The sequence below is a fragment of the Acartia tonsa genome, chromosome 11 (assembly GCF_053477335.1).
Source record: "Acartia tonsa isolate MP-2025a chromosome 11, ASM5347733v1, whole genome shotgun sequence".
Lineage (NCBI taxonomy): Eukaryota > Metazoa > Arthropoda > Copepoda > Calanoida > Acartiidae > Acartia > Acartia tonsa.
The window spans coordinates 1,638,806-1,655,380 of record NC_137270.1 but is presented as its reverse complement, the minus strand read 5'-3'; the positions used below and the strand labels follow the sequence as shown (position 1 = coordinate 1,655,380).

The 16,575-nt window shown below is 34.9% G+C and overlaps 3 protein-coding genes across 3 annotated transcripts in view; 2 read left to right on the top strand and 1 right to left on the bottom strand.

Annotated features, from left to right (window-relative positions):
- LOC145332434 (uncharacterized) overlaps positions 1–16,575 on the bottom strand; it is a 444,908-nt gene that overhangs the window by 63,975 nt on the left and 364,358 nt on the right. The gene's annotated exons all lie outside the window — the stretch shown is intronic.
- On the top strand, positions 2,042–4,510 carry LOC145332929 (uncharacterized). Its single transcript, XM_080178040.1, has 2 exons — positions 2,042–2,118; positions 2,818–4,510. Exon 2 carries the CDS (start codon positions 2,843–2,845, stop codon positions 3,467–3,469), a length of 627 nt encoding a protein of 208 aa, XP_080034166.1. The 5' UTR covers positions 2,042–2,118; positions 2,818–2,842; the 3' UTR covers positions 3,470–4,510.
- Positions 6,758–12,409, top strand: LOC145332928 (uncharacterized). The gene is made up of 2 exons (XM_080178039.1): positions 6,758–8,297; positions 10,531–12,409. The coding sequence occupies exon 2, from the start codon at positions 10,616–10,618 to the stop codon at positions 11,351–11,353; it is 738 nt and encodes a 245-aa protein (XP_080034165.1). The 5' UTR covers positions 6,758–8,297; positions 10,531–10,615; the 3' UTR covers positions 11,354–12,409.

Below are 16,575 nucleotides of genomic sequence, written 5' to 3'. Positions count from 1 at the left end.
GAGCTTCAAACGGACAGACATACATTAAAATACTTTGTATTATAGAAGTGTTTTTCTCAGCTGTTATAAAAGTTAGTTTTCTGAAATTGTGCCTGAAGATTCATTAACCACTGAACATCTGTACTAAATAACTTATTATATCCATCTGTCTATTATGCTTAGTTTTTTTCTTTCCATTTGCTTTCCTTGTTAACTTTTTTATCTTTTAACAATATTTACTTCAGGTGGATGAATGATTAACATCATGTTGTCTTGTGATATCTGCCTTAAGGAATTCTCCTCGCAGAGTAGTTTGAAAAAACATTCAAGAATACATACAGGAGAGAAGCCATTCAAGTGTGATTCATGTGAAAAAGCATTTCCATGGAAAGGTGATTTAACAAAACATACAAGAATCCACACAGGAGAGAAGCCATACTCTTGTGATACATGTAAAAAGACTTTCTCAAAAAAAAGTCATTTAACTGACCATAAAAGGGTCCATTCAGGAGAAAAGCCATACTCTTGTGATACATGTGAAAAAGCTTTCAGTACAAATAGTGATTTGACGCGACATAAGAGGACTCACACTGGTGAGAAGCCATACTCTTGTGTATTATGCCAAAAATCTTTTATCGAAAGTACAAAACTGACTAAACACAAAAAATCAGCTGAACATCTCAAGAAGTTTGAATCTACTAAGAATACAGATCCAACTTCTACTTCTACCAGTTTTGTTGATTGTGGTGAAGCTAATATAAAACTTGAGATAAAAGAAGAAGAAACTCTTGATGAGGATCCTATCTTTATAAAGATTGAGGCTGAGAGTGTGGAAGTAATTATAAAAGAGGAAATAAGGGAGGAAGAAGAATTTGTTTAAGTAGACAAACATAAAAATGTTTGATAAATGAATGAACGTTGCGAATTTGTTGTAAATGTCTTTTAGCGAGTGCTTTTTTATATTTATGTTTGTAGTTAAGATTTGATTATATGTGTAAATAATTTTACTTCTCCAAAAACAGTTTCCAAGAAAAAATCATAATTATTTGAAAAAATGTTATTTGTATGAATTTTAAAAATGTGTAAATAGGTAGGGTAAGGCGGGGCGAACTCGGGTGTTTTTTCGGTTTTTTGAAAAAAAAATAGGGGTAAAATTATTTTATTTTAATTTAAGACCATTAGAAAGACCTCGGAAAAGTCTAACAGGTCCTAAAAGGACGTTATTCTAGGACTTTGGGAAGTTTGTTAAAATTGATCTCAAAAACGGCACAGACCTCGCCCCGCCTCGAGGCGAAGTCGGTATAGCATTTTCAAGCTTCAAAAAATCGATGTATTGATTTTATTACAGCATGCCCTAAAGGTAAATGTTGCTAAATGTAATAAAGAGCATGCACAAAAATTTATTTATGGAAATAGGTAAATTTTTTCTACCGAAAAAAAATAATTTTTCGAAGTACGCGAAAATTGACCTTTTTTTCGAAAATTTTTTTGATAAAAAACATAAAAATACTACAAGACAAGTTTTTCCGACCCAAAAAAAAATCTAATACAATTTTTTTCATCAGACTTTGAGACCCGATAATTACCCTAAAAATTAATCTCAAATAAATTAGATTTCATGTTTTTTTTCTGTCAGTCGATTAGAACATGGAGAAAAATGTCAGTTAATCAAGTTAAAGTGTGTCAAAAATTATCGACTTCGCCTCGACACAGAGATTGCCCCGCCTTACCCTAGTATCTTATATATACTTTGTTTGCTTTATTTTGGTTTTTGTTTATAAACATAAATCTGCGTTGCTCTAACAATTTGGGGTTCCTCGTACATACCCTAAACTAAGTTTGAGGAATAATAATTGATAAAAAATTGTAAAAATTAATTTTATTTTAACTGATTCATGTAGATGCTGTTTCTGTTCATATATTTTTTCTTTTCTTCTCTTGAATGGAAAAATGCCTTCTTTAATTTTTGTAAACCAATATATATTTATCATTTCCTCATATTTAATAAGTTCTCATAATTAAAATTGTTTTCCTTGTAAAATAATAATGTATGTTTATTTTCAGACAGAAACTAAAATGAAATAAGACAAAACGTTATAAATCTGAATTTTATTGAAACATTAAAAGGAAAAAACATAGGTATATTATATATTTTAAAATTAAAGTAAGTAAATGTCTGTCTGTCCATATGTAAGACTTTGCTAACCACTGAGAATAATTCAGTTCTGTTCTAAGAAATTTTTATATAAGTATAGGTATATTTTTTTTTATTTTTTGCTGGAGTGTATTATTTGTTTGCTTGTGTAGCCATTGTTTCTTAGTGTTTGGACCTAAGTAGTGATGGAGAAGGACGAGACACTTTAGTATATCCACTAGGGCTATTAAGCTCCACGCTCAAGTACATTATGCCTTGACCCGCTGTCTCAAGGGAGCTACTCTTTATTACCTCACCCTCGCCGAGTATGGCAGGTGTCTCAAATTAAGTCACCGTAATGAATGACGCTCTCCACAGAGGAGCTTGGGATAAGGGTTGAGCAGATATTATGTACGTGACTATTAAGTTTCTAAACCACTCAATAATCTCCCTTCTTACACAACCAGAGGAGTGTATTACAAACCTATAATGGGAAAAGGCAATTGGAAAATTTTCTAACTCTTTTTCTTCCATTTAAAAAAAGAATGACTTCCCTCAGAGTAACAAAGTACATAGTGAAGCTCAGAATTCTCTCCCCCCTCCCTCACTTGAGCACTGCTACTAGTCAAAGATGAAATAATTAAGGCAACAAATTATAATTTTCTTTCCTTCTCAGAAATCATGTTCAATATTTTTTATTCCAGGTGAAAGAACAATTTCCAATCCATCATGTTGTTTTGTGATATTTGTGAAAAGAAATTCTCCCTCAAAGACTCTTTAACAAGGCATATGAGGGTCCATACAGGAGAAAAGCCTTTCAAATGTGAAGCATGTGGTAAAGCATTTACGCAGAAATGTAATCTAATAACACATAAAATGATCCACACAGGTGAAAAGCCATACTCTTGTGATACATGTGATAAGGCTTTCTTACAACAAAGTTCATTAACTGTACACAAAAGGATTCATACAGGCGAGAAGCCATACTCTTGTGGTACATGTGGAAAAGCTTTCTGTACAAATAGTGAGTTAACTGTCCATATGAGAATCCATACAGGAGAGAAGCCATACTCTTGTGATATATGTAAAAAATCTTATAATGATAATTCAAACCTTTCAAGACATAATAAATCAACTGGACATCTCAAAAAGTTAGAATCTACCAAGAATACAGTTCCAAGTTCTGCTTCTACAAGATTTGTTGATAGTGGAGAAGCTGATATTAACCCAGAAATTAAAAAAGAAACTCTTGATGAGGATCCTATCTTTATAAAAATGGAGGCTGAGAGTGTTGAAGTAATTATAAAAGAGGAAATAAAGGAGGAAGAAGGAAATGAGAATGAAGAATTTATTTGAATAGATAAAAATAAAAATCTTTGATAAATTAACTAAAATTGCGAATTTGTTGTAATCGTCTTTTAGTGCTTTGTTAAAAATTCATGGATGTATTTAAAATTTGATAATATGTGTAAATAATATTAATTCTCCAAAAAAAAATTAAAAGAAAAATCATAATTATTTGAAGAAAATCTTATTTCTATGGATTTTAAAAATGTGTCAAAAGGTAGGTACTTTGTTTGCTTTTCTTGGTTATTTGTTTAACATAAATCTGCATTGCCCTAACCCTGCCGGGCTACCTTGTACATACCCAATTAACCCTAACCTAAGTTTGAGGAATACTAATTGATATCGTATTGTAAAAATTAATTATATTTCAACTTAATCGTTGTTGTTGTCTTGTTGTATTGGCTGCTCATAGTCCATTTTCGTGTCCAGGGTCGTCATCAGTAGGTGGGGGAGGGGAGGCTTATGGGGGGGGCTCTGGAGGGGGGCGTTGAAGAGGAGGGAGGCTGGTGAAACTTGGGTGTGATGATAGGAAGGCAGCTACAAGGGCAGGATTATGCCAGAGGTCAATGGGATTAAGGTTGGTGGGGTTGTTAGGGCAGGAAAAGAGGTGTTGTACAGTTTCAGGGGTAGGATTGTTGGGGCAGGATGGGCAGTTGGGTGAAAGAGAAGCGTTGATGGAATGCAGGTAACTTTGGAGCTTAGGACAATAATAGGATCTCAATTGGGAGAGGATGGTTCTGTAGTGCCTAGGAAGTTGGATCTCAGAGGGGTTGATGTTGGGAGGGGCGAGGTTAAGGACAGGATTAGGGGGATAGGAATTGATTGCTTGGGTAACTGCAGAGGTGTGGAGTCGGGAGATGGTGGATTTGTAATTTGCAGGGAGGAGAGTGTTCTCAGGGGTGAGAAAAGGTTGGAGGGTCGGGAGGAACATGGATTGGAGGGTGGATTTCTTGGATCTAGGACCAAAGGTAACTCCAAGGATTTTAAGGGTTTTCTCAAGGGGGAGTGTGGAGCCGTTAATTTGGACTTGAGGATGGAGGTTTGATTGGTGTTTACGGTCAGGAGTGAAAAGGGTGACAGTGGATTTGTTGGGGGCGATGGAGAGGCCATTGGTGGAGGCCCAGTCAGCGATTAAGGAGAGGTGGGAGTTGATGGATCTAACTGACTGGGGGATGTCAGGAGATGAGTGGAAGGAGTTGAGGTCGTCGGCATAGGAGGAGGTGGTGGCGGGGGGGTTGTGGGGGGCATCTGCTATGTAGAAGTTGAAAAGGACGGGGGAAATAACAGAGCCTTGGGGGACACCAGTGTGGACAATTCTGGGGGAGGAGTTGGTGTTTTGGTAGGAGCAGAAGGCCATCCTGCCATGCAGGTAGCAGGATAGCCATCTGATGATGTTTGGATGGAGGTTTGAGGAGGAGATTTTTTGGAGAAGGAGGTGGATTGGGATGCAATCAAAGGCTTTGGAAAGGTCAATGGATGCTACGGTTGTGCGGCTGGGGGGGAGGTTTTGGTTGAAACCGTTAGCAATGGAGGTGGAAAGATTAAGGAGTGAGGATGTGGTGGAGTGGAGGGGTTTGAAGCCATGTTGAGAGGGGTGGGTGGAGAGGGATTGTTTAAGGTATGGGAGAAGGAGGCGTTCAAGGACTTTAGCTGCAGGACAGAGGAGGGAGATTGGGCGGTAGGAGGTGGAAAGGTCAGGGGGTTTACCAGGTTTGAGGAGGGCAATAATTTTGGAGAGCTTCCAAATGGCAGGGATATTAGCAGCGGAAATGGAGAGGTTGAAGAGTTTGGTAAGGTAGGAGATGCCATTTGGACCAAGGTGTTTGAGGTGGAGGATGTTGAGGTGATCAGGACCAAGTGCAGATGAGTTTGAGGAATTTTTAATGGCTTCGAGGACGAGGGCTGGGGTGAAAGGTTGGAAATCTCTGTTGAGGCGGTGGCGGTGTCTAATTTTGCGGATAATTTTTCTGGAGAAAGGGTTGGAGGTGTGGCGGGAGACAGAGGTGAATTGTTTGGTAAAGGATTCAGCAATGTGGGCATGGGAGGTGTGAACTTTGTTGTTAAAGGAAATGGGTTGGTTGGAGGGAGGGGAATTATTTTTGCCAGAAAGGGATTTGAGGAGGGACCAGAATTTGGAAGGGTTGGTTCTATGGTCGGATTTGGAAAGGGTTTCTTGCCATTTTTTGTTGGAGTGTTGGTTAACTATTGAGGAAATTTGTTCATTGAGGATTTGGATTTGAGGATCATGGGGGTTAATTTCTCTTAAGGAGTCTCTTTGCTGGATAAGGGGCTTAGCAGACTGGGGGAGGGAGGGATTGGAGTTTTTGATGAAGCCAGCGGGGACTGTGTGTTTGGAGGCAGTTTGGAGGATTTGGCGGAAAGTGGCTTCACCTTGGGAGCAGGAGAAAGGATCAGGAAGATCTTCAAAGAGGGTTTCAGTTTCAAGGGTGAAGGTGTCCCAGTCTGCTTTACGGAAGTTGTGGAAGGTTTTGACAGGGCGGGGGTTTCTGTTGATTTCAGGGAGGGAGAGGAGGATGGGGAGGTGGTCAGAACGGAGGGTGGTGAGGGTGTGCCAGGAGAAGTCAAGTGCAAGGTGGGCAGAGCATAGGGAAAGGTCGGGGGAGGTAGGTTGGCCGTTGGGGGGGAGGCGAGTGGGGGAGTCCTCGTTGAGGAGGCAGAGGCTGCTCTCATTGAGAGCTTCCAGCAGAGCCTCCCCACGATTCATAGCAGATTGGTCAAGGGTTATGGAGTTCCAGGCAGGGTTGTGGGCATTGAAATCTCCGACTAGGATAAGGTCATTTGGGTTGTCAAAGAGGAGGTTAAAGTCAGGGGTGTATTGGGGGGGACAGGAGGAATGTGGAGGAAGGTAAAGGTTGATGATTTGTGTAGGAGAGCCATTGCGGGAAATTTAGATACCATCAATCTCTAGGGGGCCATTGGAAAGGTGATTGAGGTCAAGGTGGGTGAAGGGGATGTCATCGGCAATGAGGAAGGCTATTCCTCCACCAGGTCGGTCTTGACGATCCTTCCTGAGAAAGTTATAGCCAGGGAGGGGTTTGGGATTGGATTTGCTGGAGAGTTTGGTTTCTTGGAGGCAGGCGATAGGGATGTTATGGGTAGAAATAAGGTTGTGGAGTTCATCTTGGGTAGTAAGGAGGCCATTACAATTGAATTGAAGGACAAAAGGTTTACCAGGAGGTTTTCGGAGGGCAGGGGTGGGTGGGGGAGGGGGCGGGGGTGAAAGAGGAGCTGAAGGGGAAGGTGGGGGAGACGGGGAGCTAGGTGATGGGGGTGTAGGGGGTGATAAGTTAGGAGAGGGAGGGGGTGAGGTTGGGGGGGAACAGGAAGGGCAGAACCAGAAAGGAGAGTAGTGGGTGGCAGATGGGAGGAGGGAGCATTTGGGGTGGATCCATTGGAGGCAGGAGTTACATTGGAAGGAGCCAGTGGATTTTGTAACACCTAAGGAACAGACTGTGCATGGGAATTTAGGACCGCGGGGTTTGGATGGGGGTGTTGGTGGTTGGGGGGAGATAGGTGAAAAGGGAGTTGTTGAGGCAGAAATGCAGGGTGGGCAGGACCAGTTGGAATTGTAATCGGATTTGGATGGAAGGAGGGAACATTTAGGATGAACCCAAAGTTGGCAGGAGTTGCAGAGGAAGGCACCAGTGGAGCGGGTAATATTGCGGGAGCAGGTAGAACAGGGGTATTTAGGGCCAGGATTTGGATGGATGTCGCCAGAGAGGATGAGGGGAGGAGTGGGAGGGATGTTGGAGGGTTGTAGTTGAAAGGCCTCCAAGGCCTCCAGAGCTGACAGGGGCTGACTTAAAAGCCTATTAGGCCGGCCCCTTGGTGGAAACCCGGACAGGGTGAATGGTCAAGCAGGTGTGTTTGATGCAGGTTTGCCCGGGGACTTCTTCTCCATCTCCCCGGATAAGACCACTCCGGAAAAGCTTGCATCCTCGGTCCTCATAATCGTGTAGATACTGTTTCTTTTTGCATTTTTCTGTTCTTTTTTACAAAAGTTTTTCTACTTTCTTTAAGATGGGTGGGGGGGAATGACATCTGAACTTAAACAGTGAGCAAAATGGTCTAGATGTTGAGCTAGAATTTTGAAACTTGGTACATAAGCCTAGTCCAATAGGTACTACATTTAAATGAGAAAAAATCCTTTTTTATGTTTAGGTTAGGTAAGAAAACCGGAATTGGAATTTTTAGGCCTTTTTTGGTCTATTTTCATGTAGAAACTTACTTTTATTGTCTTTTCTAAAGTTTTTTTCTTTGAATACACTATGTCTATTTATAAGGACAATATTTAAGATGATTAAGCAAGTTAAACTCAAAAACCTAGCCCGTTGGGGTCGGTTCCCGACTTGCTGAATCATCTTAAATAATATTCTTAAAAATAGAAACAGTGTATTCAAGGTAACAATTAAAGGTAAGTTTTTACATCAAAAAAGACCAAAACCCCATTTCCGTATGGCTATTCTTACCTAACCTAACGTAAAAATAAAAATAAAAATTTTCGGATTTTTTTTGCAATTTAGATGTAGGTATTACCTATAAGTCTAGGGTTATGTACCAAGTTTTAACAATCTAGCTCAAGATTTTGACCGTTTTGCTCACCGTTTAAGGTCAGATGTCATTGCACATGCACACCCATCCCTTTTTGTTAATTTATTTTCTTATATTCAATTAATTAGAACTTATTATTAGAATTCTGTTAATTGTAAAAGTATAATTATTTTCAGACTGAGTATAAAAAGAATTGAGACTATTATAAAAAGGAAAAAAAACACAAAACATTAAAAAACGAGATATTTGAGGTTTGCAAAGTAAAGCAAGTTAGTTTTCTATATTACCTATATTGTTCTGACCTGCATAGTATTTCAGCTTGACTGCCCACAGGTAGAATTTTAAAGTTTGTTTCTAGCCATTCTGTGTTGACTTCTGCAAATATTTCAACTTTATTTACACACAGTTTCTTAATTTGTTCAATAGTTTCTTACATCAAAGGTGCGGTAAACCTAAAAAGAATAGACCATTAGACTAATCCAGATATCCTTTACAATAAATATATGCATTTGATTTAAAATTTAAAATGTTTAAAATTGATAAAAATAAAACTTTTGGAATGATTTTGAATTGAATATTTTTTAGTGACAGAAGGTCAAACTTTATCTGTTTTTGTAAAAGAAATTGGTTGAATTTGAATTATTGAAGAAAGAAATTAACATAAATTGGTTTACAATAATAATTAAACTTACATAGTCTTTCTCAAGCATCTTTTACTTCAACATTTCTTGGCTGTCAACATCAATAACTTCATCACTCATAGCTTCTTCATCATTACTTTCATCATCATCTTTGGTATCATCATCAACTATATCATCATCTTTGGTATCATCATCAACTATATCATCATCTTGATCAGATCATCAGCAATCAACTCTTATCTCATCCTCTAGTACTTCTTTGTCAATGGGTGCTCCTTTGTCAATTGGTGCTCCTTGTCAGCTTGTGATTGTCAGCAGCTGCAGCTCTAAAAAAGATATACTTGAGGAGCTGGAAGATGATGATAATGAATCATCAGTTATTTTAAAGACTTGACTTAAGATTCTTTTGTTCAACACTATTAAAGATGACTTAAAGGACTCAATTGCTGATATTGATGAAATTGCTAGTTTCAAGGCTCTTTAAATTTGACTCTTAAATGTATGTACCTTTTTCAAGTGGCAGTTTTGCTTGTAGGCCACTTCTTGCAGGGTTCCCTCTCTACTGGGCTGGCTCCACTCCAAGCCACTCCTAAAGATCATCAGATTAGGATTGAATGGATACATAATCATCAGACAATTTAAACTATTCAGTGCCAGATTCAATTTTAAGGGGATCAACTTTGCTTGCATGAATTTGATTGCTTTAAACATCAGATAGCATTAAATTAAACTTTACACACCTGCAAGCTTCCCAACTCAAGCTCAACCCTTGTTTGGTAGGGTGTTGGGGATTTGAGTGCCAGACATTTATCCACAGTTGACCAACTCTAGTGTTGCTTGATCCTCCTCTCTGAACTCTACCAGATCATCTCTGTCACCATCACCATCAGCAGCAACAGTCCTTAACAAGACAAGATCAGGATCAACATCAACAATGCCTCAGCCCCACCTCTCTTGGCTACTGAGCAAATTGTAAAAAAGAGTCAAAATTCTACCTTTTTAAATCTTTGGTTTCTTTCAGATTGTTTCAGACATTCATTTTAAATAAAACACTTAGGATATCTGGAAATAAAATTAATAAGGTCTATTCATAAATTATCTTTCCTGCCTATGACTGCTAATTTAAGTTAAGTTAAGGGAATTAAATGCAGCAAAAGCAAAATCAAGAAAAGAATCATTTAGACTTTTACATTTACATAAGAATCATTAATATTGGCATCCTATTTACATAAAGCCTTACTCAAGCTAAACAAGTTTAAATAATAATTTCATAACTAAATCTTCTTGATCTTTGGTGGAAATAATCATCTGGAGGATCCTCTTGACAATGGGGACTCTTCTGCCAATGATGATCTAGAAAATTCAGAAGATTAAGGTGAAATTCCATTTTGCTGCTCTAGATGTACATTCTGTACATATATCATATAGCATTATCTTTATAATCCTAATATTTGAGATAAAGGATATCTGTCTCTCCATAATAAAAGTGAATTAGTTTTCTATAATAAAAATATCATTAAATAAATGGGGGTTTTGGTTTTTTTTCTTCTATACTATGCATTTTAGATAAAAACTGAAGATGGGCATTAAATGAAACATTAAAAGTAGATAGTTTAATAATACTATAGTCATTGCAAAGTTACATATGTATGGCACACCTAAAATATAGAATAACAAGTTTAAATAAGATGTATAGAGTTAGTTTTCATAGATAGACATACAGACACACATAAATTATATATAGAGAAACTGTTATACCAAAACCAGTATTTGAAATGATTATTAAAATTTTTAAGGCTTAAAATTATTTTTTTTAGATTTTTACACAAGTATTACATTAGATATAATTTATTCCAGGTGCAAGAACAATTAAGAAACTATCTTGAACAAGTGTCATATCTGCTGCAAGGAATTCTCTACAAAGGGCAACTTAACAGTACATATGAGAATTCATACAGGTGAGAAGCCATTCAAATGTGATTTTTGTAAAAAGGCTTTTTCAAACCAAAATAATTTAACTGTCCATAAGAGGATCCATACAGGTGAGAAGCCATATGCTTTTGATACATGTAATAAGGCTTTCTCACGACAAAGTGAACTAACTCTCCATAAGAGGATTCATACAGGAGAGAAACCATACTCATGTGATACATGTGAAAAGACTTTCTCACGAAAAGATGATTTAACTGTGCATATGAGGATCCATACAGGCGAGAAGCCATACTCTTGTGATACATGTGGAAAAGCTTTCCGTACAAGCAAAGATTTAACTAAACATAAGAGGATCCATACAGGAGAGAAGCCATACTCTTGTGATACATGTAAAAAGGCTTTCACACAACAAAGTCATTTAACCCTTCATAAGAGGAGCCATACAGGAAAGAAGCCATATTCATGTGGAATGTGCCAGAAATCTTACTATACTTGTTCAGAACTGATAAGACATAAAAAATCAGCAGGACATCTTAAAAAGTTAGAATCTACTAAGAATAAAGGTCCACCTTCTGCTTCTACCAGTTTTGTTGATTGTGGTGAAGCTGATTTAAAACTTGAGATTAAAGAAGAAGAAACTCTTGATGAGGATCCTATATTTATAAAGATGGAGGCTGAGAGTGTGGAAGTAATTATAAAAGAGGAAATGAAAGAGGAAGAAGGAATTGAGAGTGAAGAATTTGTTTAAGTAGATAAAAATAAAAATGTTTGATAAATGAATGAACCTAAATTGCAAATTTGTTGTAAACGTCTTTTAGCTGTATTATGTTTGTATTTAAGATTTGATGTAATGTTTAGTAAATCAATTCTAAAGAAAAATTCATGATACATTGAAAAAATGTTATAAAAAAAATTATTTACATTTTAAAAAGGCAGTTTTGTATTTGATTATAATTTAGCATTAAAAAGGTGGTCATGTTGTTTTTGTGAAAATAATACAGGCATCTAAAAAGCAGTATTCAGTAAAATATGAATCACAATATTAAAAACTACATGGTTGAAAATTGTAATTTATTTTTTATCATAAAAATAAACCTGTGTTGTCTTAACCTTAAACTTATATTCACAAGCCAATAAAATAATTGCCCAATTACTTAAAATTACTTCACTTTAGCAAGTAGTGATTGTCCCAATTAAAAGCTACTTTTGGTATGCTATCCTTGCAATTAACGGAATAAAAGGGAGGTATATTTTTATTAAGTTAACTTATTTCACTTAACAGTACATTTTTACCCCTTCACACACTTTTATATTACTGGATATAATGCAACATTTCCTATAATAGGTGTGCTAATAAATTGGTGGAATTATCTGAAAATAAAATTATGTCTTTAATAAAGAATTTCAAATATAAAAGCTTCTGAATAAAGAAAAATTAATATAATTCTATTTTATTTAAATTACATTATATAAACTTTGATCTTAATCATTATCTCTGATTTAGGTAATCTTCACATTACAAATAATTTGCAACAAACAACCTAAACAAACATTTTAGTTATTCACAATTTTAACATAATGAAAATTCATGGAAATTTTTAATTGACACACGGCCACAAGCCAGTTAGTTCATGATATGAAACCATTGAAATATGATTTATGTGACTAAATTATGTAAATTTCCTTATTATCAGAAATAGCACCTATAGTGCCATAACTAGGTATGTGTGGCTAACCTGTTTCTAGTTTTTTTAACCTAGCCTATCCAAGTAATAAACAATTCAAAAGTTTAAATGATTATTAGTTGAGCTTATGTTTAAATACTTTTTACTATAAGACATTTTTGTATTTATTTTTGTTAATATTTATTTGATTTAGATATGATTTTAATTATGTTCAATATTATCAGTTAAAATAATCTAAAATCTTTTTTCTAATTTTACTTAGTTATTAGAGACAGATTTTCCTCATAAATTTCCTCCCTTAAATAAAATATTTCTATTTATATCTTGTTTATTAATATTTTATTATTTTCTCTTAGTTTTGTTTGATTAATTTATATCTCATTATTAGACTTTTGTTAGCTGTAAAATAATAATCATAATATATTTTCAGACAGAACATAAAATGTAATACGCCTTAAGAGTATAAGGCTGTAGTCAATAGAAACACCAAGAGAAAGAAAACTCAAGTGTAAGTTTTATTTTATTAGATTAAAGTATCTAAAAGTCTGTTGTCCATTATAAATAACTTCTCTTACCTCTGATATTTAGTTTTACTCTGCAAACTATTCTTTTTTCTCACATTTAAATAAGAACTGTTACCCTTTACAATTACATTATATATTGTTTATTCCAGATTCAAGAACAATTAATAATTCCGTCATGAACAAGTGTCATATCTGCTCCAAGGTATTCTCTCAAAAGAGCTATTTAACAGTGCATATGAGAATTCATACAGGAGAGAAGCCATTCAAATGTTATTATTGTGAAAAGGCATTTTCACAACAAAATAATTTAAATAAACATAAAAGATCCCATACAGGAGAGAAGCCATACTCTTGTGAAACATGTGAAAAGACATTTTCTGACATTTACACCTTAACAAAACACAGAAGAATCCATACAGGAGAGAAGCCATACTGTTGTGATTTATGTGAAAAGACTTTCTCACAACAAGGTCATTTAAATAAACATAAAAGGATCCATACAGGAGAGAAGCCATACTCTTGTGATACATGTAAAAAGACTTTCTCACAACAAATTACATTAACTGTCCATATGAGAATCCACACAAGAGAGAAGTCCTACTCTTGTGATACATGTGAAAAGGCTTTTTCACGAAAAGATTCATTAGCTGAACATAGGAGGATTCATACAGGAGAGAAACCATACTCTTGTGATACATGTAAGAAAGCTTTCTCACAAAAAAGTGCATTAACTCGTCATACAAGTATCCATACAGGAGAAAAGCCACACTCATGTGAATTATGCCAGAAATCTTTTTCCCTTATTTCAAACTTAACAAGACATAAAAAATCAGCTGAACATCTCAACAAGTTACAATCTACTAAGAATACAGTTCCAGCTTCTGATTCTACCAGTTTTGTTGATTGTGGTGAAGATAATATTAAATATGAAATAAAAGAAGAAGAGACTCTTAATGAAGATCCTCTCTCTATCAACATGGAGGCTGAGAATGTTGAAGAAATCATAAAACAGGAATTAAAAGAAGAAGAAGGAATTGAGAGTGATGAATTTTTTAAAGTAGATAGAAATAAAAATGTTTGAAAAATGAACGAACCTAAATTGCAATTTGTTGTAATTGTCTTTTAGCAAGTGCTTTATAATATATTTAAGTTTGTATTTAAGATTTGATTATATGTGTAAATAATATTACAAAATCAATTTTAAAGAAAAAATCATAATTCTTTGGAAAAAATCTTATTTTCACAAATTATGTGAATATCTTATATATTTTGTTTATTGTTTAAACTTGAATCTGCGTGGTCCTAACCCTGCGGGGCTAACTTGTACATACCCAATTTACCCTAACCTAAGCTTGAGGAATACTTGATGTAAAATTGATATAAAATGTAAAAATTAATTATTATTAACTAAATCGCGTAGATACTGTTGGTGTTTATACATTTTTCCTGTCCTTTAGTTCAAAAGTCTACTTTCTTTACCTAGAGTATATTAATTCTCATTTTCTCAATTAGTGGGCATGTTATTACATTTGTGTAACTTGTAAAATTATTAAAGTTTATTTTCAGACTGAATATAAAATGAATTGAGACTTTAAGATTATGAAAAGAAAGAAAACTCGGATGATTAAAGTTTACAAAGTGAGAGAGTTTTCTATAATACAACTATTATATGTAGCAGAATCTTAGTGTTAGTGATGTAGGATGTCAGTCTGTCTGTAATAAAAGTTAATTAGTTTTCTGTAATAAAAAAAATATATTTCATAAAAATGGTTGGGGTTTGGGATGGTTTTTTCTATATTGTGTAAATAAAAGCTGAAGATGGACATAGAATAAAACATCAAAATTAGATCGGGGAATAAGGCATGTACATGTAAGTGGGTAGAAGAGAAAGTGGGATAAGAATTAGATCTAAGAGTAGAGTTTTACTTTTGAAATGAAATACTTTTACATACATATTTACTGTCACACCCAACATATAGAGTAGCTATACTAATTAAGATATGAATGTAAGAACTTACGAAGAGAGTTTTCACAGAGTACATCTGGAATACTTTTACCAATACACAGTGTGTTTTTTTTATGAGAACTTTTTTGAAAGCAATTTTACCCCACTTATAGTTATCAGAATTTAATGATTAATGGCTTATTTTCTTCGTTTTTTAAGGCAATTAAAAAATATTTCAGTTTTTATTTTAAAAAACAGTAAAATCTAAAATTCAAAACTTAGGTGTCAACATCTAAAAATGGTTTCAGCGCATTTTTCTTATGCTCAAATATTCAACCTTTTGCAAGAATGGCTGCAAAACACTTCAAAGTTTAGATATAGAGCTAAAAATGTATACAGATACTATTAGGGACATGTACTAGAACATATCAAAGTTTAAAGGTCATATCTCAACCAGGGAGGGAGTACTGTCCCCCCAAAGTCGACTACAGAAAATCTAATTTTTTTCTTAGAAGATTTAGGCATAAGAAAAATGCGCTAAAACCATTTTTAGATGTTGACACCTAAGTTTTGAATTTTAGATTATAATGTACTTTTTAAATAAAAACTGAAATATTTTTTGGTGTTCTATTAATTGCCTTAAAAACGAAGAAAATAAGCCATTAATCATTAAATTCTGATAACTATAAGTGGGACAAAATTGCTTCCAAAAAAGTTCTCATAAAAAAAACACACTGTAGTTACGGTCACACCCAACATATAGAATAGCTATAGTAAATAAGATATGGATGTCAGGAGATTAGATCTCACACCTTTATAATAGATAGCTATTGCAATATAATATTTAAATTATTATTAAAAAATATGAAGGCTTGAAATTATTATTTTCAATTCTGCACAGATTTACAATCAATGTAATTTATTTCAGGTGCTAGAATAATTAAGAATCATGAACAAGTGTCATATCTGCTCCAAGGAATTCTGTACTAAGGCTAATTTAACAAGACATATGGGAATACATACAGGACAGAAGCCATTTAAATGTGATTTATGCCAAAAGACTTTTTCACAACAAGGTTATTTAAATAAACATAAAAGGATCCATACAGGAGAGAAGCCATACTCTTGTGATACATGTGAAAAGACATTTAGAGACATTGGCGCCTTAACAAAACACAAAAGTATCCACACAGGAGAGAAGCCATACTCTTGTGACACATGTGATAAGGCTTTCTTACAACAAAGTCATTTAACTGATCATAAGAGAGTCCATACAGGAGAGAAGCCATACTCTTGTAGTTTATGCCAGAAATCTTATTACTCCAGTAAAGAACTGTCAAGACATAATAAATCAGCTAAACATCTCAAGAAGTCAGAATCTACTAAGAACATATTACAACCTTCTGCTTCTAGCAATTTTGTTGATTGTGTTGAAGCTGATGTAAAACTTGAGATTAAAGAAGAAACTCTTGATGAGGATCCTCTGTCTATCAACATAGAGGCTGAGAGTGTGGAAGTAATAATTAAAGAAGAAATAAAAGATGAAGAAGGAATTGAGAGTGAAGAATGTGTTTAAGTAATTTTAAGGACAAAATCATGATACTTTAAAAATATGTTATTAGGACCTATAAAATAAGTGGTATCTTATACTTGATGTAAAATTTATGTAAAATGTAAAAATTAATTATAATTCAATCGTGCAATCGAATGCACTGATTGCGATCGGAATCCGGGATCAGGAATTCGCCCAATTTGGGGCCAATTTTGGAATCCGAATTCGGATCCGGAATCTGTTTTTTAATAGCGGATTCCGGAT